General features: G+C 43.4%; 1 protein-coding gene across 5 annotated transcripts in view; it reads right to left on the bottom strand.

The window, feature by feature from the left end:
- Window positions 1-27,834, bottom strand: part of DAPK2 (death associated protein kinase 2) — a 139,167-nt gene that overhangs the window by 39,706 nt on the left and 71,627 nt on the right. For all 5 annotated transcript variants that reach the window (XM_063596705.1, XM_034938910.2, XM_063596706.1 and 2 more), the window contains exon 4: window positions 24,328-24,466. In XM_063596705.1, coding sequence (XP_063452775.1) covers window positions 24,328-24,466 — 139 coding nt within the window. The remainder of the gene's footprint in view (window positions 1-24,327; window positions 24,467-27,834) is intronic.

The raw sequence follows: 27,834 nt of genomic DNA on the forward strand, positions 1-27,834 counted from the left end.
CCCTGCCCGCTTTCCCTCTGCTACCTCTCTGCTACCTCTTCATCACCCCATCCCATCCTGCAGTTCACTCTGCTGGAACAGCCTTCCTGACAAGCTCCTTCTCCCCCTCCCCACCCAGTTCCCACACACACTGGAACTTCTTCTATGATCTCCCTCCCCTCCAACACACAGCTAGTTGTCCCCAGCTTGCACACAACTCTGGCAGAGAATCAGCTGCACTACAATTCCCTCCTTACATGTCCTGTCCCCACTATACTAAAGCCCCATGAGGAAGGACAAGGGCCTTGCCTTTCATTTCCATCCCCAGCACCCAAAGGCGGCTGGCATTATAGCAGGGCCCAGTTATTGTTTACTGGACAAATAAAGAAATGGGCCAATGCAGTCACATATGCATCTCTCACACATCCTGCTTTTGGAGAATATAGATAATGGCTAAGCATGCACGCCTTGGAATCTGGGTTCGGATCCCAGCTCTGCCATTTATCAGCAGCCTGACACTGGGCAAGTTATTGAACCTCTCTCAGCATAGGTTTCTCACCTATAAATTAGGAATAACAATCATAAAACCTATCTCAAGAGGGTTACTAGGAGGATCAAACAAGGCATATAAAGTGGCCTATAGGTGTTATCATAATCTCTGTGAATATTTCTTTGATGATGTCTCTCCCTCCGAGAATGAGAATCTTTATCATCTGCCTATTGAACTCCTAACCACATTTCCAGGCCCTGCCCAAACCTTCTTTCCTCCAGAAGCATCATTTGGATATGCAGCCCAGCTCTTCTTCCTTCTCCCATCTCCATTCATGCAACAAGCTTGATCCATAGCACCAACCACCACCAAGAGCTCTGTGAGCGAGTCTTGCCTTCCCCACTTGTATTAGTCCATTCTCGAATTGCTGTAATGAAATACCTGATGGGCGCAGTGGCTCACGCCTATAATCCCAGTACTTTGGGAGGCCGAGGTGGGCAAAGCACCTGAGGTCGGGAGTTCAAGACCAGCATGGCCAACATAGCGAAACCCCATCTCTAAGAAAAAATGCAAAAAAATTAGCTGGGTGTGATGGCACACACCTGTAATCCCAGCTACTTCAGATGCTGAGGTAGGAGAATCGCTTGAACCTGGGAGGCAGAGGTTGCAGTGAGCGGAGATCACACCACTGCACTCCAGCCTGCATGATGGAGTGAGACTCCATCTCAAAAAAAAAAAAAAAAAGATTTAACTGGTTCATGGTTCCATAGGCTGTACAGGAAGCATAGCAGCTTTTGCTTCTGGAGAGGCCTCAAGAAGCTTACACTCATGGCAGAAGGTGAAGGGAAAGCAGGCACATCTCACCTGGCCAGAGAAGGAGCAAGAAGGAGAGAGAGGAGAGGTGCCTCACACTTTTAAACAACCTGATCTTGTGAGAACTCACTATCATGAGAACAGCACCAAGGCACTAAGGGGAAAATCCGCCCCCAAGATCCAGTCACCTCCCAACAGGCCCGATCTCCAACACTGAGGATCACAATTCAACACGAGATTTGGGTGGGGACACAGATCCAAACCATATCACTGCTAGACTGCACACTGGCTGAAGGCAGGGCCTGCTTCTCACACTCCTCCTGCGTTCCTCCACACACCCAACCTAGAGGTCCGTGTAGAACAAAACTTGTAGCACTTCACAGTTTACAAAGGAGTCACATGTATCTCATTTTGTCACAGTTTACAAAGAAGTCACATGTGTCTCATTTTGTCCTCACCCTGTGAAGCAAGTGCTGTCTCGCTTCTGACCCCTGTAAAACTGACCCCAGTTTTACAGATGAAGAAACCAAGGCACAAGAGATCGTTTGCCCACACTGCCTCAGCTAATAGGTAATGGAGCGGAGATCCAAGCACAGGCTGACCCCAAATCCTGTGTGCTTTCCACTCTCCCACATGGCCTCCCCTCCTCTAGCTGATGCCGGCGTGCCTTCTGAGATCACCCTTGCGTGCTGGTTTGCCATTTCCAACCTAGCTCTGGTGCCTCATCAGTTTGCTGTGCAGCTCCATGTTTTTCCCAGAAAACCCACAGTTGTGGCTTAGGAAAGGGCCTGAACTCAGTTGCACTTGGATTTGTCAAACCACAGCCTCTGGCTACTCACCCATGACTGCTTCCTCCTCTGGGGTAGGCCACTGTGTGGCTCTGACCTCCTGTTGCCCTACTGGGTAAAGCAGGAAAGAAAACCGCTACCTGCTCTGTCTCTATACTCACATGGGATAGAGGGAGAGAAATAAAAATTCACTTTCAAGGCCATTCCAGGACCACTGGCTTTCAGTCCTGGGCTAAGCAGCACACTGGCTTTATGGTCTGTGCCACACACCACCAGCATTTGCCTTGGGCTCTCCCTTCCCTTCCCTTTATCAGACCCTCAAAGCCAACGGGTGAGTCTGGGATGGATGTTGCTCCCATCTAACCAGTGAGGAGCCTGGGCCTGGATTCAGGCATTCTAAAGCACCTAGCTGTGCTTTAGGGGCCCCCCATCTGTGCTAATTGCCTATCGGAATTCCCAAACCAACTAAATCCAACTCACCAGGAGTTGGCTCCAAGATGCATGACTTCAAAGCAAGCCTGCAAGGAAGTCAAAATCAGTTGGGGTCCAGTGTTTAGAAAACCAGTGCTACAGAGGGCCCCATCCTTAGGTAGATAGGAGTTCGATTCCACTTCTACCCATCCAAGCTCTGTGATCTTGGCAAGTCACTCATCTCTTTGAGCCTTGGGTCCCTCACTTGCAAAATGGGAATGTTAATATGGTAAAGCAAATATGGCTAAATGTTGAATGTAAGGAGAGGGTTTAATGATGTCTATTGTATTCTCCCAATTTCTTCAAATGTTCTGAAATTTTTTTCCCAATAAAAAGTTTTGAGGGAAAAATACTTCCATGCTGTGACTGCTGATAGAAACTCTTTGGTCTGGCCCTGAACCTTTACAGTCTCATCCTAACAGATCTTGCCAGTTCGGTTTCTACCAAGTCTTACCTCCACTCCATGCCTTCAGGTTTTAGTATGGAAATAGCTCCAGGCCTAAGTTCTACTTTCAAATGTATGCACATTCTATAGCAATTAATAAAATACAAATTAAATTTTTAAGTATGAGGGATAACTTATTAGAAAGAGAAAACAATTTTTTTTTTTGATACATGGTCTCACTCTATCAACCAAGCTGGAGTGTGGTGGTGCAATCACAGCTCATTGCAGCCTCAACTTCCTGGGCTCAAGTGATCCTCCCATCTCAGCCTCTTGAATAGCTGGGACTACAGGCATGTACCACCACATCTGGCTAATTAAAAAACATTTTTTTCTTTGTAGAGACTCACTCTGTTGCCCAGGCTGGTCTCAAACTCCTGGGCTCAAGCAATCCTCCTGCCTCAGCCTCCCAAAGTGCTGGGATTACAGCCATGAGCCACAGTGCCCAGCCAGAAAGAGAAAACAACTATTAGAAAGAAAAAAACAACTATTAGAAAAAAACACTGTTTTTTTGGTTTTTTTTTTTTTGGATTAACTGTGTGTAAAAGGCATAACCTAAGGAAGTAAGAAATCTGTAATGTTAGAATCTGGTAAAATAAAACTTGGTGACCCCCAGCTTTGTTTAGTGTTTCCTCACTGGCTAAGTTCAAGTCTCAGCCCTGTCACTTAATACTGTGTAATCTTGGGCAAGTTACTTAACCTCTCTGAATCTCCATTGCCTATATGTAAAAAAGTGACAAGATCCTGTACTTCAGTGAGGATCAAATGAGAAAACAGACATGTAAACACACCATGTTCTAGAAAGTTCCACACACATTTGAAGTATTAACATCCTCATGACAGCTTGGCCAGCAGACTTCATCACACATTCTTAAAGGACAGCTCACAGAATGACTCAGGGCATAGAGGAATTTGGATTTTTTGGAATATCTTACTCAAGGATTCATACCTCTTAACACTGTTTATATAAGGCAATTCCCCCCTCCCCAGGGTTCTGGATTCCTGGCCTGCATAGAATTTTCATCAATTCTCATGACTTGTTATTTTGGCATAAAATACCATCAGACCTGAAAACTTCACCTTCCATTTCTGAGTTCTCAAGTTGGATCAGGCTTGGGTGCAGATTGGGGGTGGAGGAAGGACATACCATTACTCAGAGGGGAAGCTCCCAAATCCAAAACAAACACAAAACCACATAAAAATGCCCTCTACAAGGCCTTTGTGTTGGAATCATGCAAGGGGGTGAGGTTCCTGGGTGATACTGAGCCCTGTTTCCTGGTGATCCATCCCGTGGAAGGTACATCTAGTGCTACCAGGTACCAAAGGGCAGTCAGCCCCAGTGTCCCTTCCATCTATGTCAAGATAGGTGACATCGTCTATGCACATCACCTCCACCTACCCACATCAGTGGGCTTTCTGTGGTGGATGTACAACACACACCAGGATGATCTCCACTCTGCAGAGACAGCGCACTCCTTGGCAGCGAGCGTTTGTTGGTGATAATTGGTTACCTTTTATTTCCGATGGCATCCCCATCGAGTCTCACTATGGCCAGCTCCTAGTAGATGATGGGCTCCTGGAAGGCTGGTACCATAGCACATTGATGTTTGTCACTCTACCCCCTGGCATACAGTAGACCTTCAACAAATGTTCATATCAGTAAATTGAAATCCATCTGCAATCTCTTCTGTATTTTCCAGGTAAAACATGAAAGGGCCTTGGCCATCCGTGTGTGTGCCTGGTTTTCACTAACGCATTCACTCATTCATTCACCCATTCACTCATTTGTTCTACACTGAGGAACTCAGCATGTGTTGGGCACTAGGTAGCAGAAAGTGACTCATTGTGATCAATGCTCAGCAGAAGTTTGTACATAGGGCCAGGCATGCTGGCTCATGCCTATAATCTCAGTACTTTGGGAGGCTGAGGCGGGCAGATCACTTGAGGTCAGGAGTTCGAGACCAGCCTGGCCAACATGGTGAAAACCCATCTCTACTAAAAATACAAACATTAGCCGGGCGTGGTGACAGATGCCTGTAATCCCAGCTACTCAGGAGGCTGAGGGAGGAGAATCGTTTGAACCTGGGAGGCAGAGGTTGCAGTGAACTGAGATCCTGCCACTGCACTCCAGCCTGGGAGACAGAGCGAGATTCCATCTCAAGAAAAGAAAAAAAAGTTTGTACAAAGAACAACGGAAGCAGAAAGGCAGATTAGTTCTTAGTTACGCTTTTCAGAGGTGGCAAGGATGGTGAAAGTGTTCCGGAGGAAATGGCAGTTCTGTTGGGCCCTGAGTGATAAGCAGGAAATCCATGAGCAGAAAAAAGGAAGAGCAGCAGCATCTGGGATGAGAATAGCACAAACAGAGGAGAAGAGAGGCCAGGGTATGTATCTGTATCTTGTTGCCCGGGGCTAGGTTTTGGAGAGAGGAACAGTGGATGAGGCCAGAAATAGGGCTAAGGCAGTACAAGAAAGGCCCGAGAATGTCATGCTAAGAGTGGGTTCATTCATCCTATGGCTAACAAGGACTCATCACAGATTTTTGGGCAAGAGCATGCCATGATCTGTTTTTTTTTTTTATTTTTTTTTAATTTTTGTGGGTACATAGTAGGTGTATATATTTATGGGGTATGTGAGATATTTTGATACAGGCATACAATGCATAATAATCATATCAGGCTGAACAGGGTATCCATCATCTCAAGCATTTACCCTTTGTGTTACAAACAATGCAATTATGCTCTTTTAGTAATTTTTAAATGTACAATAACTTATTGTTGGCTATACTCTATTGTGCTATCAAATACTAGATCATCTTCATTTATCTAACTACATATTTGTACCCATTAACCAGTCTCCCTTCCCCCCACCCCTGGCCTGGCCCCTCTACCCTTCTGAGGCTCTGGCAACCAGAAATTTTATTTCCATGGGCTTTGGGGGAACAGGTGGTGTTTGGTTACATAAGTTATTTAGTGGTAATTTGTGAGATTTTGGTGTTCCCATCACCTGAGTAGTACACAATGAACGCAATTTGCAGTCTTTTATACCTCACCCCCCTCCCACCCTTCCCCCGAGTCCCCAAAGTCCATTGTATCATTCCTGTGCCTTTGCATCCTCATAGCTTAGCTTCCACTTATGAGTGAGAACATACAATGTTTGCTTTCCATTCCTGAGTTTCTTCACTTAGGATAATAGTCTCCAGCTCCATCCAAGTTCTGGCAACCATTTTTCTACTCTCAATCTCTCATGAGTTCAACTGTTTTAATTTTTAGCGTGCATAAATGAGAACATACAAAGTTTGTCTTTCTGTACCTGGCTTATTTCACTTAACATAATGACCTTCAGTTCCATCCAAGTTGTTGCATATGACAGGATCTCATTCTTTTTATGGCTGAATAGTACTTATTTGTGTATATTTACCACATTTTCTTTATCCATTTGTCTGCTGAGGGACGCTTTGGTGGCTTCCAATTCTTGGCAATTGTGAACAGTGCTGCAATAAACACACAAGTGCAGATATTTCTCCAATATACTAATTTCCTTTCTTGTGGGTATATATCTAGCAGTGGGATTGCTGGATCGTTATGTTAGTTCTATTTTTAGTTTTTTGAGGAACCTCCAAATGTTCTCCATAGTGGTTGTATTAACTTACATTCCCACCAACAGTGTACGAGGGTTCCCCTTTCTCAGCATTGCTACCAGTATGTTACTGACTGTCTTTTGGATAAAAGCCATTTTAACTGGGGTGAGATGATGTCTCACTGGAGTTTTGATTTGCATTTCTCTGATGATCAGTGGTGTTGAGCACCTTTTCATACACCTGTTTGCCATTTGTATGTCTTCTTTTTAGAAATGTCTATTCAGATCTTTTGCCCATTTTTTTAACCTTTCCTGTGATGCCGATTTTGCCCATTTTTAAATCAGATTATTAGATTTTTTTCCTACAGACTTGTTTGAGCTCCTTATATATTCTGGTTATTAATCCCTTGTCACATGGGTTGTTTGTAAATATTTTCTCCCATTCTGTGGGTTGTCTCTACTTTGTTGATTGTTTTCTTTGCTGTGCAGAAGCTTTTTAACTTGATGTGATCCCATTTGTCTATGTTTCTTGGTTACCTGTGCTTGTGGGGTATTACTCAAGAAATCTTTGCCCAATCCAATGTCTTGGAAAGTTTCTCCAATGTTTTCTTTTAGTAGTTTCATAGTTTGAAGTCTTAGATTTAAGTCTTTAATCCATTTTGAATTTTTCTATATGGTAAGAAACAGGGGTCTAGTTTTATTCTTCTGCATGTGGATATGTAGTTTTCCCAATACCATTTATTGAAGAGACTGTCCTTTCCCCAGTTATGTTGTTGGCACCTTTGTCGAAAATGAGTTCACTGTAGATGTATGTATTTGTTTCTGAGTTCTCTACTCTGTTTCTTTGGTCTATGTGTCTGTTTTTATACCAGTACGATGCTGTTTTGGTTACTATATAGCTTTGTCATATAATTTGAAGTCAGATAATGTGATTCCTCCACTTCTGTTCTTTTTTCTCAGGATAGTTTTGGCTATTCTGTGTCTTTTGTGGTTCCATATACATTTTAGGTTTTGTTTTTTCTATTTCAGTTAAGAATGTCATTGGTATTTTTATAGGGATTGCATTGAATCTATAGGTTGCTTTAGGTAGTATGGACATTTTAACAATATTAATTCTTCCAATCCATGAACATAGAATATCTTTCCATTTTTTTGTGTGTCCTCTTCAATTTCTCTCATCAATATTTTATAGTTTTCATTATAGAGATCTTTCACATATTTTGTTCTTTGGTTAAGTTAATCCTAGGTTTCTTTTTAGCTATTGTAAGTGAGATTACTTTGTTGATTTCTTTTTCAGATAGTTCGCTGTTGGCATATAGAAATACTACTGTTGTTTACATGTTGATTTGGTATCCTGCAACTTTACTGAATTTGTTTATCAGTTCTAACAATTTTTTGGTGGAGTCTTCAGGTTTTTCCAAATATGAGATTATATCTGCAAACAAGGATAATTTTACCTCTTCCTGTCCAATTTGGACGCCCTTTATTTCTTTCTCTTGTCTGATTGCTCTAGCTAGGACTTCCAGTACTATGTTGAATAACAGTGGTGAAAGTGGGCATGCTTGTTGTGTTACAGATTTTAGAGGAAAGGCTTTCAGGTTTTACCCACTCAGTATGATACTAGCAGTGGGTCTGTTATATATGGCTTTTATTGTGTTGAGATATTTATCATGTGGGGATGTTGAATTCTATCAAATGCTTTTTCAGCTTCAATTGAAATGATTATGTTTTTTTCCTTAACTCTGTTTGTATAACGCATCAATGTTCATCAAGGATATGGTCCATAGTTTTCTTTGATGTGTTTTTGTCTGGTTTTGGTATAAGGATAATACTGGCCTCTTAGAACGAGTTTGGAGGTATTCCCCCCTCCATTTTTCAGCATAGTTGGAGTAGGACTGGTATTAGTTCTTTGTTGTTGTTGTCATTGTTTGAGACAGGGTCTCACTCTGTCACCGAGGCTGGAGTGAAATGGGGTGATCATGGCTCACGTGGCCTCTGCCTCCAGGGCTTAGGTGATCCTCCCATCTCAGCCTCCCAACTAACTGGGACTACAGGCATGCACCACCACACCCAGCTAATTTTTGTATTTTCAGTAGAGACAGGGCTTCTCCATGTTGCCCAGGTTGGTCTTGAACTCCTGAGCTCAAGTGCTCTCCCCACCTCAGCCTCCCAAAGTGCTGGGAATATAGGCAGGAGCCACAGCAACCTGGTCTGGCATTAGTTCTTATTTAAATGTTTGATAGAATTTAGCAGTAAAGCCATAGGGCCCCAGGATTTCTTTGCCAGGAAACTTCATATTACAGCTTTGATCTTCTTACTTGTTATTGGTGTGCAGGTTTTGGATTTCTTCATGGTTCAATCCTGGTAGGTTGTACCTGTCTAGAAATGTATCCATTTCTTCTAGGTTGTCCAGCCTATTGGAAATCATATAGTTGCTCACAGTAGCCACTAATGATCCTTTGAGTTTCTGCAGTATCAGTTGTAATGTCTCCTTTTTCATCTCTGATTTTATTTATTTGGGTCTTTTTTCCTCTTAGTAGGTCTGGTTAAAAGTTTGTTGATTTTACCTTTTCAAAAAACCAACTTTTTGTTTCACTGATCTTTTGTATTGTTTTCTTCATTTCACTTTTATTTATCTCTGTTCTGATCTTTATTATTTCTTTTCTTCTACTAATTTTGGGTTTGGTTTGCAAAAGCCCTCTTAATACTGCTTTCAATATATCCCATAGGTTTTGGTATGTTGTATTCCCATTATCATTTTTTTCAAGAAATTTTTCAATTTCCTTCTTAATTTCTTCAATAGCCCACTGGTCATTCAGAAGCATATTATTTAATTCCCATGTGTTTGTATAGTTTCCAAAATTCCTCTTGTTATTATTTTTCAGTTTTTTTCCATTGTGGTCAGAGAAGATACTTGATATGATTTCAATTAAAAAAAATTTTTTTTTTTAGATGGAGTCACGCTCCGTCGCCCAGGCTGGAGTGCAGTGGCGCAATCTCGGCTCACTGCAAGCTCTGCCTCCTGGGTTCACACCATTCTCCTGCCTCAGCCTCCCAAGTAGTTGGGACTACAGGCACCCACCAACACGCCTGGCTAATTTTTTTGTATTTTTAGTAGAGATGGGGTTTCACCATGTTAGCCAGAACGGTCTCAATCTCCTGACTTCGTGATCCACCTGCCTCGGCCTCCCAAAGTGCTGGGATTACAGGCGTGAGCCACCGCATCTGGCCAAAAATTTTTTAAAGACTTGTATTGTGGCCTAACATATAGTCCATCCTTGAGAATGATCCATGTGCTGAGCAGAATGTGTATTCTGCAACTATTAGATGAAACATTCTGTAAATATCTATTAGGTCCATTTGGTCTATAATGCATATTAAGTCCTATGTTTCTTTGTTGATTTTCTGTCTGGATGATCTGTCCAATGCTGAAAGCAGGGTCCTCCAATGTTGGATGCATATATATTTACAACTGTTATATCTTCTTGCTTAACTGACCCTTTTATCATTATATAATGGCTTTGTCTCTCTAAAGTTTTTATCCTGAAATCTATTTTGTCTGATGTAAATATAGCTACTCCTGCTCTTTTTTAGTTTCCATTGGCCTGGAAAATCTTTTTTCATCCCTTTATTTTTAGTCTACGTGTGCCTTTGTAGGTGAAATGCATTTCTTGTAGGCAACATATCATTGGGTCTATTTTTTTTTATTATTATTATTATACATTAAGTTCTAGGGTACGTGGGCACAATGTGCAGGTTTATTACATATGTATACATGTGCCATGTTGGTGTGCTGCACCCGTTAACTCGTCATTTACACTAGGTGTATCTCCTAATGCTATCCCTCCCCCCTCCCCCCACCCCATGACAGGCCCCGGTGTGTGATGTTCCCCACCCTGTGTCCAAGTGTTCTCATTGTTCATTTCGCACCTATGAGTGAGAACATGCGGTGTTTGGTTTTCTGTCCTTGCGATAGTTTGCTCAGAATGATGGTTTCTAGCTTCATCCATGTCCCTACAAAGGACATGAACTCATCATTTTTTATGGCTGCATAGTATTCCACGGTGTATATGTGCCATATTTTCTTAATCCATTCTATCATGGATGGACATTTGGGTTGGTTCCAAGTCTTTGCTGTTGTGAATAGTGCCGCAATAAACATATGTGTGCCTGTGTCTTTATAGAAGCATGATTTATAATCCTTTGGGTATATACCCAGTAATGGTATGGCTGGGTCAAATGGTATTTCTAGTTCTAGATCCTTGAGGAATCTCCACACTGTCTTCCACGATGGTTGAACCAGTTTACAGTCCCACCAACGGTGTAAAAGCATTCCTGTTTCTCCACATCCTCTTCAGAACCTGTTGTTTCCTGACTTTTTAATGATTGCCATTCTAACTGGTGTGAGATGGTATCTCATTGTGGTTTTGATTTGCATTTCTCTGATGGCCAGTGATGATGAGCATTTTTTCATGTCTGTTGGCTGCATAAATGTCTTCTTCTGAGAAGTGTCTGTTCATATCCTTTGCGCACTTTTTGATGGAGTTGTTTTTTTTTTCTTGTAAATTTGTTTAAGTTCTTTGTAGATTCTGGATATTAGCCCTTTGTCACATGGGTAGATTGTAAAAATTTTCTCCCATTCTGCAGGTTGCCTGTTCACTCTAATGGTAGTTTCTTTTGCTGTGCAGAAGCTCTTTAATTTAATTAGCTCCCATTTGTCAATTTTGGCTTTTGTTGCCATTGCTTTCGGTGTTTTAGTCATGAAGTCTTTGCCCATGCGTATGGCCTGAATGGTATTGCCTAGGTTTTCTTCTAGGGTTTTTATGGTTTTAGGTCTAACATTTAAGTCTTTAATCCATCTTGAATTCATTTTTGAATAAGGTGTAAGGAAGGGATCCAGTTTCAGCTTTCTACATATAGCTAGCCAGATTTCCCAGCACCATTTATTAAATAGGGAATCCTTTCCTCATTTCTTGTTTTTGTCAGGTTTGTCAAAGATCAGATGGTTGTAGATGTGTGGTATTATTTCCGAGGGCTCTATTCTGTTCCATTGGTCTATATGTCTGTTTTGGTACCAGTACCATGTTGTTTTGGTTACTGTAGCCTTGTAGTATAGTTTGAAGTCAGGTAGCATGATGCCTCCAGCTTTGTTCTTTTGGCTTAGGATTGTCTTGACAATGCGGGGTCTTTTTGGTTCCATATGAACTTTAAAGTAGTTTTTTCCAATTCTGTGAAGAAAGTCATTGGTAGCTTGATGGGGATGGCATTGAATCTATACATTACCTTGGGCATTATGGCCATTTTCACAATATTGATTCTTCCTACCCATGAGCATGGAATGTTCTTCCATTTGTTTGTGTCCTCTTATTTCATTGAGCAGTGGTTTGTAGTTCTCCTTGAAGAGGTCCTTCACATCCCTTGTAAGTTGGATTCCTAGGCATTTTATTCTCTTTGAAGCAATTGTGAATGGGAGTTCACTTGTGATTTGGTTCTCTGTTTGTCTATTATTTGTGTACAAGAATGCTTGCGATTTTTGCACATTGATTTTGTATCCTGAGACTTTGCTGAAGTTGCTTATCAGCTTAAGGAGATTTTGGGCTGAGATGATGGGGTTTTCTAAATATACAATCATATCATCTGCAAACAGGGACAATTTGACTTCCTCTTTTCCTAATTGAATACCCTTTATTTCTTTCTCTTGCCTGACTGCCCTGGCCAGAACTTCCAACACTATGTTGAATAGGAGTGGTGAGAGAGGGCATTCCTGTCTTGTGCCAGTTTTCAGAGGGAATGCTTCCAGTTTTTGCCCATTCATTATGATATTGACTGTGGATTTGTCATAAATAGCTCTTATTATTTTGAGACACGTCCCATCAATACCTAGTTTATTGAGAGTTTTTAGCATGAAGGGCTGTTGAATTTTGTTGAGGGCCTTTTCTGCATCTATTGAGATAATCATGTGGTTTTCGTCTTTGGTTCTGTTTATATGATGGATTACGTTTATTGATTTGCATATGTTGAACCAGCCTTGCATCCCAGGGATGAAGCCAACTTGATTGTGGTGGATAAGCTTTGTGACGTGCCGCTGGATTCCGTTTGCCAGTTTTTTATTGAGGAGTTTTGCATCGATGTTCATCGGGGATATTGGTCTAAAATTCTCTTTTTTGTTGTGTCTCTGCCAGGCTTTGGTATCAGGATGATGTTGGTCTCATAAAATGAATTAGGGAGGATTCCCTCTTTTTCTATTGATTGGAATAGTTTCAGAAGAAATGGTACCAGCTCCTCTTTGTACCTCTGGTAGAATTCGGCTGTGAATCCGTCTGGTCCTGGACATTTTTTGGTTGGTAGGCTATTATTGCCTCAATTTCATAGCCTTTTATTGGTCTATTCAGGGATTCAACTTCTTCCTGGTTTAGTCTTGGGAGGGTGTATGTGTCCAGGAATTTATCCATTTCTTCTAGATGCTCTAGTTTATTTGCGTAGAGGTGTTTATAGTATTCTCTGATGGTAGTTTGTATTTCTGTGGGATTGGTGGTGATATCCCCTTTATCATTTTTTATTGCATCTATTTGATTCTTCTGTCTTTTCTTATTAGCCTTGATAGCAGTCTATCAATTTTGTTGATCTTTTCAAAAAACCAGCTCCTGGATTGATTTTTTGAAGGGTTTTTTGTGTCTCTATCTCCTTCAGTTCTGCTCTGATCTTAGTTATTTATTGCCTTCTGCTAGCTTTTGAATGTGTTTGCTCTTGCTTCTCTAGTTCTTTTAATTGTAATGTTAGGGTGTCAATTTTAGATCTTTCCTGCTTTCTCTTGTGGGAATTTAGTGCTATAAATTTCCCTCACACACTGCTTTAAATGTGTCCCAGAGATTCTGGTATGTTGTGTCTTTGTTCTCATTGGTCTAAAAGAACATCTTTATTTCTGTCTTCATTTCGTTATGTACCCAGTAGTCATTCAGGAGCAAGTTGTTCAGTTTCCATGTAGTTGAGTGGTTTTGAGTGAGTTTCTTAATCCCGAGTTATAGTTTGATTGCACTGTGGTCTGAGAGACAGTTTGTTATAATATCTGTTCTTTTACATTGGCTGAGGAGTGCTTTACTTCAAACTATGTGGTCAATTTTGGAATAAGTGTGATGTGGTGCTGGGAAGAATGTACATTCTGTTGATTTGGGGTGGAGAGTTCTGTAGATGTCTATTAGGTCTGATTGGTGCAGAGCTGAGTTCAATTCCTGGATATCCTTGTTAACTTTCTGTCTTGTTCATCTGTCTAATGTTGACAGTGGGGTGTTAAATTCTGCCATTATTATTGTGTGGGAATCTAAGTCTCTTTGTAGGTTTCTCAGGACTTGCTTTATGAATCTGGGTGCTCCTGTATTGGGTGCATATATATTTAGGATCGTTAGCACTTCTTGTTGAATTGATCCCTTTACCATTATGTAATGGCCTTCTTTGTCTCTTTTGATCTTTGTTGGTTTAAAGTTGTTTTATCAGAGACTAGGATTGCAACCCTTGCTTTTTTTTGTTTTCCATTTGCTTGGTAGATCTTCCTCCATCCCTTTGTTTTGAGCCTGTGTGTCTCTGTACGTGAGATGGATCTCCTGAATACAGCACACTGATGGGTCTTGACTCTATCCAATTTGCCAGTCTGTGTCTTTTAATTGGAGCATTTAGTCCATTTACATTTAAGGTTAATATTGTTATGTGTGAATTTGATCCTGTCATTATGATGTTAGCTGGCTATTTTGCTCGTTAGTTGATGCAGTTTCTTCCTAGCACTGATGGTCTTTACAATTTGGCATGTTTTTGCAGTGGCTGGTACCAGTTGTTCCTTTCCATATTTAGTGCTTCCTTCAGGAGCTCTTGTAAGGCAGGCCTGGTGGTGACAACATCTCTCAGCATTTGTTTGTCTGCAAAGGATTTTATTTCTCCTTCACTTATGAAGCTTAGTTTGCTAGATGTGAGATTCTGGGTTGAAAATTCTTTTCTTTAAGAATGTTGAATATTGGCCCCCACTCTCTTCTGGCTTGTAGAGTTTCTGCCAAGAGATCTGCTGTTAGTCTGATGGGCTTCCCTTTGTGGGTAACCAGACCTTTCTCTCTGGCTGCCATTAACATTTTTTTCCTTTATTTCAGCTTTGGTGAATCTGAAAATTATGTGTCTTGGATTTGCTCTTCTTGAGGAGTATCTTTGTGGCCTTCTCTGTATTTCCTGAATTTGAATGTTGGCCTGTCTCACTAGGTTGGGGAAGTTCTACTGGATAATATCCTGAAGAGTGTTTTCCAACCGGTTCCACTCTCCCCATCACTTTCAGGTACACTAATCAAACGTAGATTTGGTCTTTTCACATAGTCTATATTTCTTGGAGGCTTTTTTTGTTTCTTTTTACTCTTTTTCCTCTAAACTTCTCTTCTCACTTCATTTCATTCATTTGATCTTCAATCACTGATACCCTTTCTTCCACTTGATCAAATCAGCTACTGAAGCTTGTGTATGCATCACATAGTTCTCGTGCCAGGGTTTTCAGCTCCATCAGGTCATTTAAGGACTTCTCTACACTGTTTATTCTAGTCAGCCATTCGTCTAATCTTTTTTCAAGGTTTTTAGCTTATTTGCGATGGGTTCGAACATCCTCCTTTAGCTCAGAGAAGTTTGTTATTACCGATCGTCTGAAGCCTTCTTCTCTCAACTTGTCAAAGTCATTCTCCGTCCAGCTTTGTTCCATTGCTGGCGAGCAGCTGCGTTCCTTTGGAGGAGAAGAGGCCCTCTGATTTCTAGAATTTTCAGCTTTTCTGCTCTGATTTCTCCCCATCTTTGTGGTTTTATGTACCTTTGGTCTTTGATGATGGTGACGTACAAATGGGGTTTTGGTGTGGATGTTCTTTCTGTTTGTTAGTTTTCCTTCTAACAATCAGGACCTTCAGCTGCAAGTCTGTTGGAGTTTGCTGGAGGTCCACTCCAGACCCTGTTTTACTGGGTATCACCAGTGGAGGCTGCAGAACAGCAAATATTGCAGAATGGTAGATGTTGCTGCCTGATCCCTCTTCTGGAAGCTTTGTCTCAGAGGGGCACCTGGCTGTATGAGGTGTCAGTCAGCCCCTACTGGGAGGTGTCTCCCAGTTAGGCTACTCGGGGGTCAGGGACCCACTTGAGGAGGCAGTCTGTCCGTTCTCAGATCTCAAACTCCATGCTGGGAGAACCACTACTCTCTTTAAAGCTGTCAGACAAGGACGTTTAAGTCTGCAGAAGTTTCTGCTGCCTTTTGTTCAGCTATGCTGTGCCCCCAGAGGTGGAGTCTACAGAGGCAGGCAGGCCTCCTTGAGCTGCAGTGGGCTGCACCCACTTTGAACTTCCCGGCCACTTTGTTTACCTACTCAAGCCTCAGCAATGGCAGATGCCCCTCCCCCAGCCTCGCTCCCACCTTGCAATTCAATCTCAGACTGCTGTGCTAGCAGTGAGCAAGGCTCTGTGGGCATGGGACCCTCTGAGCCAGGCACGGGATATAATCTCCTGGTGTGCCGTTTGCTAAGGCCATTGGAAAAGCGCAGTATTAGGGTGGGAGTGTCCCGATTTTCCAGGTACCATCTGTCACGGCTTCCCTTTGCTAGGAAAGGGAATTCTCCGACCCCTTGTGCTTCCCGAGTGAGGCGATGCCCCGCCCTGCTCCATGGGCTGCACCCACTTTCTGACAAGCCCCAGTGAGAGGAACCCGGTACCTCAGTTGGAAATGCAGAAATCACCCATCTTCTGCGTCGCTCACGCTGGGAGCTACAGACTGGAGCTGTTCCTATTCGGCCATCTTGGAACCTCTTAACTGTTTTTTGTTTTTTGATCCATTCAGCCAATCTATGTCTTTTGATTGGAGAATTTAGTCCATTTACATTCAATGTTATTACTGATAAGTAAGGACTTACTCCTGCCACTTTGCTTTTTTATTTCTGGTTGTTTTGTGGTCTTCCTTTTAGTGAAGGTAATTTTCTCTGGTGGTAAGTTTTAATTTCTTGCTTTTTATTTCTTTATATCTCTGCTGTAGGTTTTTTGATTTGAGGTTACCATGAGGCTTGCAAACACTGTCATATAATTCATTATTTTAAACTAATGACAACAATGCTGATTGCATGAACAAGCTAACAAGCAAAGAGAAAACTAATAAAAACTCTACACTTTAACTTTCTCCCCTCACTTTTTAACTTTTTGTTTCTATTTATATCTTATTATACTGTCTGTCTTGAAACATTGTAGTTATTTTTTATCAGTTCATCATTTAGTCTTTCTACTCAAGATACAAGTAGTTTACACACAATTACAGTGTTATGATATTCTGTGTTTTTCTGTGTACTTAATATTACCAGTAAGTTCTACACCTTCAGATGGTTTCTTATTGCTCATTAATGTCCTTTTCCTTTAGATTGAAGAATTCCCTTTAGCATTTCTTGTAGGACAGGTCTGGTATTGATGACATCCTCAGATTTTCTTTGTCTGGGAAAGTCTTTATTTCTCCTTTATGTTTGAAGGATATTTTTGCTGGATATACTATTCTAGAATAAAGGTTTTTCCTCAGCACTTTAAATATGTCATGCCACTCTCTCCTGGCCTATAAGGTTTCCACTACAAAGTCTGCTGCCAGACATATTGGAGTTTCATCGTATGTTGTTTCTTTTCTCTTGCTTTTAGGATCCTTTCTTTACTCTTGACTTTTGAGAGTTTGATTATTAAATGTCTTTAATTTTGGGGATTTTGATTATTGTTTGGGTTTAACCTGCTTTGTGTTCTATAACCTTCCTGTACTTGAATATTGATACCTTTCTCTAGCTTTGGGAAGTTCTGTTATTATCCCTTTGAATAAACTTTCTACCTCTATCTCTCTACCTCCTCATTGGGGCCAATAACTCTTAAATTTGCCTTTTTGAGGCTATTTTCTAGATCTTATAGGAATGCTTCGTTCTTTTTTTTTTCTTTTGTCTCCTCTGTGTATTTTCAAATAGTCTGTCTTCAAGCTCACTAATTCTTTCTTCTGCTTGATCAATTCTGCTGCTAACAGACTCTGACACATTCTTCAGTACATCAATTGCATTTTTCACTTCCAGAATTTGTTTGATTCTTTTTAATTATTTCAATCTCTTTGTTAAATTTATCTGATATAATTCTGAATTCCTTCTCTGTGTTATCTTGATTTTCACTGAGTTTCCTCAAAACAGCTATTCTGAATTCTCTGTCTGAAAGGTCACATGTCTCTGTCTCTCCAGGATTGGTCCCTGGTGCCTTATTTAGTTCATTTGGTGAAGTCATGATTTCCTGGATGGTTTTGATGCTTGTGGACATTTATTGATGTCTGGCCATTGAAGAGTTAGGTATTTATTCTAGTCTTCAGTCTTAGTTTGTTTGTACCCATCTATTTGGGAAGGCTTTCCAGATATTTGAAAGGACTTGAGTGTTGTAATCTAAGTTTTTGGTCACTCCAGCCAAATCTGTATTAGAGGACACCCCAAGCCCAGTAATGCTGTGGTTCTTGCAGACTTGTAAAGGTACTGCCTTGGTAGTTTTGGATAAGATCCAGAAAAATTATCTGGTTTAGGAGGATAAGATCCAGAAAAATTATCTGGTTTAGGAGGCAGAGACTCTTGTTCTCTTCCCTTACTTTCTTCCAAATAAATGAAGTCTCTCTCTGTACTGACCTGCCTGGGGCTAGGGGAGGGGTAACACAAGCACTCCTGTGGCCATCACCACTGGGATTGTGCTGGGTCAGACCTGAAGCCAGCATGGCCCTGGGTCTTGCCCAAGGCTTATAACAGCTGCCTGGCTACTGGCTATGTTTGCTCAAGGCCCTAGGGCTCTACGATAGGCAGGTGGCAAAGCCAGCCAGGCTTGTGTCCTTCCCTCAGGGTGGTGAGCTTCCCCCTCTTGGGTGGTCCAGAGATGCCATCTGGGAGCCAGGGCCTGGAGTTGGAAACCTTGGGAATCTACCTGGTGCTCTATTCTAATGTGGCCCAGCTGGTATCTAAGCCAGAAGACAAAGTCCTTCCCACTCTTCCCTCCCCTTTCCACAAGCGGAGGCATCTCCCCTCATGGCCCCCACTGCCCCAGGCCTATGGCAAGTACTCCCTGACTACTGCCAGTGCACATTCAAGGCCCCAAGACTCTTCAGTCAGCTTGTGGTGAATGCTGCCAGGCCTGGGACTCTCCCTTCAGGGCAGTGGGCTCCCCTTTGGCCCAGGGTAGGTCCAGAAATGCTGTCCAAGAGCCAAGGCCTGAAATTGGAAACCCGAAGAGCCCACTTGGTTCTCTACCCCACTGTGGTCAAGCTAGTACCTATGTTGCAGGACAAAGTCCCCTTTATCATTCCCTTTCCTCTTTCCATAGCCACCACAGCTGGGAATGTGCTGGGTCACACCTGAAGCCAGCATGTCTCTGAGTGCATGTCTCTGAGTGATACACTGGATGTCTCTGCTGACTATTCAGGGCCCAGGGCCTCTGTAGTCAGCAGGTGATGAATCCTGCCAGGACTGGGTCCTTCCCTTCAAGGCAGTGGATTCCTTTCTGGCCCAGAGAGTGTCTAGAAATGTTGTCTGAGATCTAGGGTCTGGAATGGGGGCCTCAAGACTGTGCCTTGTGCCCTATCTTACTGTGGCTGAGCTGGTATCCAAATTGCAAGATGAAGTCCTCTTCACTTTTCCCTCTTTTCTCCTCAAGTGGAGGGAAGGATTCTCTCCTGGAGTTGCAAGCTGTGCTGCCAGGGGCTGAGGGAGTTTGGTACAAGCACTTCCTTGGCCATCCCAACTGATGTCTCACTAGGTGTACCCTCCAAGTCCTCTGGCTCCAAGCACAGCACAGGACCAGGACTTGTCCAGGAATTGCAGTCCTTGTGGCCTAGACTTCCTTTCAAGTTTACTTAGAAACCCAGAGCACTTTAGTCTGCAGTGGTGAGGCTTGCTGGGACTCAGGTTCTGACCACTAGGATGAGCAATTCTCCTCTGTCTAGGGCTAGTCTAAATGCTCCTTCCATGGGTTCCAGCGGGGTTCTGCCTGGTATTGCTTTCTGCTGTGACAGGGCAGCACTGAGTTTCAATGCAAAGTCCCACAATTGCTGCACTCTCCCTCCCCCAAGTGCACAGGTTCTTTCTCCATGCAACATGGCTGCTGCCAGAAGATGGGGAAGGGGTGGTATAGGTGATTCAAGACTGTCTTTCCTACCCTCTTCAGTGCCTCTTTCTGTGATATGAAATTAAAACCAGGTACTGTGGGCCGGGCGCAGTGGCTCACACCTGTAATCCCAGCACTTTGGGAGGCCGAGGTGGGCGGATCACGAGTCAGGAGATCGAGACCATCCTGGCTAACATGGCGAAACCCCGTCTCTACTAAAAATACAAAAAAATTAGCCGGGCATAGTGGTGGGTGCCTGTAGTCCCAGCTACTCAGGAGGCTGAGGCAGGAGAATGGTGTGAACCTGGTAGGTGGAGTTTGCAGTGAGCTGAGATTGCACCACTGCACTCCAGCCTGGGCAACAGTGCAAGATTCAGTCTCAAAAAAATAAATAAATAAAATAAAATAAAACAATAAATAAAACCAGGTTCTGTGACCTCTCACCTGGTTTTTGGTTCTTACAAAGGTGCTTTTTTTGTGTATGGATAGTTGTTCAATTTGGTGTTCTTGCAGGGAGGGTGATCAGTGAAGGCTTCTATTCGGTCATCTTGCTCTGTCTCCTGTTTTTACCAATACTGCTTATCTCATATTAATTTGTCCATTTGGACTGGGTATGGTGGCTCATGCCTATGATCCCAGCACTTTGGGAGACCAAGGTGGGTAGTGGGGATCACCTGAGGTCAGCAGTTCAAGACCAGCCTGGCCAACATGGTGAAACCCTGTCTCTACTAAAAATACAAAAATTAGCTGGGCGTGGTGGCAGGCGCTTGTAATCCCAGCTACTGAGGAGGCTGAGGCAGGAGAATCACTTGAACCCAGGAGGCAGAGGCTGCAGGGAGCCGAGATTGTGCTACTGCACTCCAACCTGGGCAACACAGCGAGACTCTGTCTCAAAAAGAAAAAAAAAATATCCATTTGTCTGCTCCCTGCAACCAGGCTAGGAGCATGTGGTGAGCAGGGACAGAGCCTGACTGTCCATTGCACAATGGCTGAACATAGGAGAAGCTGATTAAATACCAGCCTGAAGAGAGGTTGTTCACATTCCAAAGGTAGGCAAGAGAGTGAACCCTCTTCTATTACCTGCCCCTTCAAGCTGGAAGGTGTGCATAGAGAACAGGTTATGGGTAAGGGTGTGGAGACAACATGCTGGCTGTGTTCCTGGGGCAGTAAGGACCCTGAGTTTGGGAAGGAGTTAACAGAATATAAGCAGGAGAGGAAAGTGAAAATCCATCATGGAGAATGAAAATCAGGAAGAAAAATGTGGATTTTATATGGTGGGAAACAACACAGAACCAAGAAGCCTCCTCTAAGCTACCAGCTGGATCTTAATTGCATGATCCCCTCCAGGAGACAGAATGTTCCAGCCAGGAGGCATGCATATCCACATTCTGGCTTCAGGAAACATGTACCCAATCATGAGGTAATCCTTCTGAGTTCCAGCTACTCATCACTTCCTGAAGTTGCCCAGGTGGGCCTAGGCCAAGGGACCCACGGGTGGAAGAATCAGAAAGCTCAGGTCCTCACAACTCTAAGGATACCTGGCCATGGTGGGGACTGGCAGCATCCTCACCTCACATGCATCCAGAGAAAACCCAGACTGTTTCCAGGTAATGGAAAATGTCCAGGTTAGCCCCGGAGCCTCACCAGCCCTTGCCAGCAGTTCTACCTAGCAACCAACTCAGCTCTCTGCTGGACAATTTATTAACGGAACTGTACTCACAGGGTTTGTTTTCCTAGTCTATGGGGCCCACAACACTGTAACAAAAGTTCTATTTCCTTTTCCTCTATTCTGAGAAGGGGAATAACAATAACAGCTACTATTACTGAGCACCTATTCCATATTTGGCACTTAATGCTTCTCTCTAACCCGTACAGCTCTGCCAGGTAGGTATTATTTGCATTGAAGCTGAAAAGCTGAGGTTCAGGTGTATCATGGTACATGGTAACCCAGCCTGGCTAACTCCAAGCCAGTGCTCTCCCCACCACAGCGAGCTGCCATAAAGGCAAGCCAAACATCACGAACCTGCTGCAGTCATTGGTGCCTGTTGGGCTCCAGCCACTCCTCCTACCAGACCCATTCAAGAAAAGACAAAGGAGCCCATTTTGAAGCAGCTCTCCTGGAGCCAGCAAAGACACAATAAAACAACAAGTTAATTGTCCATAGCAGTACCAGGAAGTCACACAGGTGCAATCAAGGCAGACCATTTCCTGCTGTTACTACCCTGAGGTCCAAAGGCCTGCCCAGGCCTCACCATCCTTGGTGACCCCCACTTTTACCCTGTGACGCCTCAGTAAAGCTCTGGAAGACTTCTGTTGGAAGTATTAAAAAATACCGTGACAGCCAGGAGCAGTGGCTCATGCCTGTAGTCCCAACACTCTGGGAGGCTGAAGTGGGCAGATTGCTTGAGCCTAGGAGTTGCAGACCAGCCTGGGCAAAATGGCGAAAATCCATTTACACAAAAAAATACAAAAATTAGCTGGCCATGGTGGCATGTTTCTGTAGTCCCAGCTACTTGGGAGGCTGAGGTGGGAGGATCACCTGAGCCTGAGAGGTCAAGTCTGCAGTGAGCTGAGATCACGCCACTGCACTCCAGCCTGGGTGACAGAGTGAGACCCTGTCCCCCGCAAAAAGAAACACCAAAAACAAACTGTGACAATCATGGCCAGATGCAGTGGCTCATGCCTGTAATCCCAACACTTTTGAGAGGCTGAGGCGGGTGGACCACTTGAGCCCAGGAGCTCAAGACCAGCCTGGGCAAACATGGCAAGACCCCGCCTCTACAAAAAATACAAAAATTAGCCAGGTATGGTGGCACATGCCTTTAGTCCCAGCTCTTCAGGAGGCTAAGGCAAGTGGATAGATTGAGCCCAGGAAGTCGAGGCTGCAGTGAGCTGTGATCACACCACTGTGCTCCAGTTGGGTGACAGAGCGAGACTATCTCTATTAAAAAAAAAAAAAAATGTGACAGTGAGCATAAGGAAGGGGGACCATGCTAAGGGGACTCATAGAAGGTCACCCTATCAGGCAGAGTAGAGTAAGAGCTGGGGTAGGGACTCATATGGGAACTGAGCCCATGCCCTGGCATAGCCACTGTGAGATAATGGACATGCCAGACCCTCTCTGGGCCAGAGGCACAAGCCAGAACTTGGGTGTCATCCAGAACCCTGTCCCCTCCTTCATCTCTATCTCTAATTAGGCACCTAATCAATCCTCAGATTGACCTCTGCAAAAGATCTTGACTCTGTCCTCTCCTCACATCTTACCTAGATTATTGCTTTAGCCTCCTAGCTGAGCCCCAGCCTCTAGGCTGTCTCCAGCCTATCCATCCTCCCAGCCAGAGGGATCACTCTGAAACAAGTACATGCTCACCTCACTTCTCTGCTCAGCTGAACCCTTATGTCTCAGGGTAAAGTGCAAGCTCCTTGGCTTAGCTCCCAGACCCTTGTGTCTGCTTCCTGCAGTGTTCCTGGCTTCTTCCCCAGCCACTCAGCACACACTTCCCATGCCTGTACTTCCCTGAATGCATTGTGCTGTTTTGTGACCATGTATTCTGCTGGCCTTTCTTCCTTATAAGGCCCTTCCCTTCTTCTATTTCCTACCTATCCTTCAGAACTCAACTAAATAGCACTTCTTCCAGGGAGCCCTCTCTGATACCCCGGTTGGACTTAGATGTCCCCTCCTTTAGCCTCCCCACCCACCCTGGGCTTCCTTCTAGCATAGTACTTAGAGTTCCTGGTTTTTCTATCTCCTACACTAAGGTTCCTGGAAAAGATGAAGTAATCTCAGACAGGGCCTCAGTGAATTTTGTATCTGCAGCAATACCTAAGCACCCAGCACCATGCTTGAAAGACCACAGGGATTTCTGGATAGAAAAATGAAGGGGTCTCCCCAGCAAACAGGTCATAGAATTGATCAAAGTTAGAGGACCTTTACACATTAAGTATCTGTATAGGCTCATGAGTCTATGCAACTGAGCTCAGTTACTAAGGGAACTGATCCTTCTACTTTGACCACATTCTTGCTTTATGAAGTCCTATGTAGTCACAGTGAACTCTCTCAGTCGTGAATACCAGTCACCATAAATGATCAGTGGCCCCTACAAGCAGTTTTATGGCCACAGTTTGGAGCACAGTAGGGGTTGTGAGTGGGGGAGGGCAGCCAGTGGTCCCTGGGCTCCAGGATTTACAAGCTCTGGTCAAGGGATGATGGACGCTGCTCTATGAATGGGTCTGGCGAGCCAGCCAACTTCAGCAATCCTCCAGACATTTCTAGTTTTTTGTTACTGAAAAGTTCAGTCTTGTGAAAGGTGTTTGGTTTCAAGTTTCCTGTCACTGGTCTACTTATTTAGAAAGTGTTCCCTCCTGCTCCCTGAAATAAATAAGGTGCCTGAAGTCTGATTTAAGCAGCTTCTTGCAGTCAGCTCCAGTGTGCAGAAAACCTGTTATGAAAAATGAAACTGAGAAGGTGGACATTTCCGTGGCATCATCTCTTTCCCATGAGCTCAGGGTTTTTCACTGTAAGATGAGAAAGAAGGGCTGGTAGGCACTGGGCCCATCCTGGGAAAGACACCAGGAGGGACTAAGCCTCTTCTTCCTAAACTTGATTCTTTTCCCTTTCTCCCCTTACTGACCTTGAGATCAAAGTGAGCAATTTTCTTTGTGTGAAGGTAGTTCACCCCATCCAGGATCTGCTTAATGAAGCTGGTGGCCTCCTCCTCACTCAGTGACTCCTTCTGGGCCAGGAAATCGAAGAGCTCTCCTCCAGACACTCTGTAAAACACCAGCGGGGGGAGGGGAGGCCCAGGCCCAGTCAGCTCTGCATGTCATGAGGCTGGGCTGATGGGTGCAAGCCCTCATCCTGACCCCCCAGGGACCTTGTATGGCAGAATCCCCCTTGCTTATTTCTGGGGCTTTGTCTGTCCAGTGCCAGGGACTGACTTTGCTCCTATTTGCTTTGTTCTTTCTTTTGGATCACAAGGGCAGGAATCACCCTGGAGGTGTTGTCAGAAGAGCCTCTGCTCCCACTCTAGGCCCTGGTCCCAGTCACCTTGGAGGTTGCCCTCTCCCCTCCATATGCCTGAGATGGCAGGGGACAAAAACAAGCAGATTATTTAGCCTGAATGTTTGCGTTCCTCCAAGTTCATATTTTGAAATTCTAACCCCCAAGGTGATGGTATTAGGAGATAGGGCCTTTGGGAAGTAATTAAGTCATGAAGTTAGAGCCCTCATAAATGAGATTAGTGCCCTTATAAAAGAGACCCCAGAGGGCTCACTTTCCCCTTGCACTATGTGAAGTTACAGTCAAAAGACAGCCATCTATGAGGAAGTGAACCTTCATCTTGATCTTAGACTTCCCAGACTCCAGGACTGTGAGAAATAAATTTATGTTGTTTGTCAGTCACCCAGTTTATGCTTATTTTGTTATACAGCAGCCTGAATGAACTGAGAGAGGAAATTGGTACCAAGTGTGGAGTGCTACTGTAACAGATACCTAAAAATGTGGAAGCTGCTTTGGAATCAGCTAACAAGTAGAGGCTGGAAGAGGTTTGGGGTGCCAACTAGAAAAAGCCTACATTGCCATGAATGAATGGACTATAAGGGTGGTTCTGGTGAGGGATCACAAAGAGAGGAGATTCTCAATCTTCTTAGAGAATACCTAAGTGGCCATCAACAAAATATTTGTAGAAATACAGATGGAAAGGCCATTCTGATAATGTCTCAGATGGATATGAGGAACATGTTACTGGTCTGGTCAATGGAGGAAAGGGCATCCTTGTTATAAAGTAGCAGAGAACGTAGCTGAATTGTGTGGGTGCCCTAGTGTTTTATAGGAGGCAGAACTTGTAAGCAATAAAAATGGAATATTTGGCTGAGGAGATTTCTAAGCAAAGTGTTGGAAGAGTGTCCTGGTTCCTCTTGACTACTTAAAGTAAAATATGAAAAGAAATGGTTTAAAGACAAAATTGTTACTCAAAGGGAAGAAAGCTTAAAAGTATGCAAAATTCTCAGCCTCCTCATACTGGAAAACATAAGAAAACCTGTTTGGGAAAGAACAAAGGTATGACCAAGCAACCATTTGATAAAAAGATTAATATGGCTCTTCAGGGAAGCCAGGTGCTATTCATCAAGACAATAAGGGGATTAGTCAGCCATCTAAACAGAAGCCAGGACCTATTGTCCAAGACAATGGAAGAATAACCCTGAAGTCATTTCAGAGATCAAGGGGGTGAAAAGAGGGGTGTCCCTCCCATCACAGATTCATAGTGCCATAGCTTAGAGGGCAGAATGATATCAAAGGAGGGGCCTCCACTGCCCAGTACTGCCTCACGTTGTGGGCTTTGCTCTCCAAACTCTGTTGCCATACTCCTCAGACATACCAGGTGTGGCTCCTGGAGGGCAACAGTGTGGCAAGCTCTGTGCCAAGCAAAGCTGGTGGGTGTGTGGCTGCCTTCACCTGGATTTCACAAGATGCCTTAGAGAGCTGGTGGGCCCCTGGGCAGAGAACTGCCTTTGGTGTGGGGGCCAATGTTTGGAGAGCAAAGCCTTATGGGCAGGGTTGCTCAAAGCTGCAGGGGCAAGACCTCCATTCCACCCCCATGGGCCTGGAGGGCAGAGCAATGAGCCAAAGATTATTCTCAATGTTTTGTACTGGCTCAGAACCTGTCACTCCTTTATTCTTTCCCATTCTTCCTTTTAGAATGGGAATGTGTATCCTCTGCCTGTCCCACCATCATATTTTGTAACACGACATGTTTGATGTCATTGGTTCACAGCTGGAGAGCAACTTGCCTCAGAATGAATCATACCTTGAGTCTCACCCACATCTGATGTAGATATTTAGATGAGACTTTGGACTTTAAACTTTGGAGTTGACGCTGGAATTAATTAAGAGTTTTGGAACTATTGGAATGGAAGGAATGTATTTTACATTTGAGAAGGACATTAATTGGGGTGGGAGGCAGAGACAGAATGCCAGAGTCTGAATGGACTAAGACAGATGACAAAGAGGAACAAATGCTGTGCCAGAAACTAAAGACCTAGGTTCCATTCCAGCCTTGCCACTGACCTTGGACAACTCATTTCCCTTCTCCAGGCAGGCCCTGGTTTCATTACCTACAAAAGAAGCAGATTGAGCAAGACAGCCCCAAAGCCCCCTTTCTTCAATTTTATAAAAGATGGCCCCTTTATGGGGCTCAAGAGAATCTAAGTATGGCCCCTAACTTAAGCATAAGACCCCATTAATTATATTCATTTTTAAAGACTCTAGAATACTGTTTTTGATGTTTGATACTACTTTTTCACACTCTACATTCTTGCTTCCTATAGTTGATGTGACAGAGCAAAAAAAAATCTCCCCTGAGATTTAGAATTGCCAGATAAAATAGGTTTTTACTTGCTAAATCTGGCAACCCTACTTGGGCTTATTTATCCTGTCAACAAAAAGAGTCAAACTCTGTAAAATATTTAAAGATGTTTATTCTGAGCCAAATATGAGTGCTCAAGACCCATGACACAGTCCCAGAAGGTCCTCAGAACATGTGCCCAAGGTAGTTGGGTAACAGCTTGATTTTATACATTTTAGGGGGACAGAAGTTACAGGCAGAATCAATAAATGTAAGGTGTACATTGGTTCCATCTGGAAAAGTGGAACAACTTGAAGGTGAGGATAGGGGGTTGGGAGGGCTTCTAGGTCACAGGTGGATTTTCTGATTGGCAATTGGTTATTATTGAAAGACCTGGAATCAATAGAAAAGAGTGTCTGAGTTAAGACAAGGGTTATGGAGACCAAGGTTTTTATTATGTAGATGAAGTCTCACAGGTGGCTGCCCTTGGAGGCAATCGATGGCAAATGTTTACTATTCACATTCTTAAAAGGTGCTAGACTCTCAGCTAATCTCTTCAGGATCAGAAAAAGACATGGAAAGGAACAGAGATTCTCCACAGAATATAGATTTTTCCCACAAGAGTCAGCTTTGCAGGGCCATTTCAAAATATGTCAAAAGATTTATTAGGGTAAAATACTTCTATTTCTTTCAGGGCCTGCTATTTGTCGTGTGATGTTATAGTAGAGTCAGGTTGGAATTTATTATCTTATTGCTGCAAAGAGTCTGTTTTGTTAGGCTTAAGTTCACTGTTTT

This window comes from Pan paniscus, chromosome 16 (assembly GCF_029289425.2).
Source record: "Pan paniscus chromosome 16, NHGRI_mPanPan1-v2.0_pri, whole genome shotgun sequence".
In the NCBI taxonomy this organism is placed as follows: domain Eukaryota; kingdom Metazoa; phylum Chordata; class Mammalia; order Primates; family Hominidae; genus Pan; species Pan paniscus.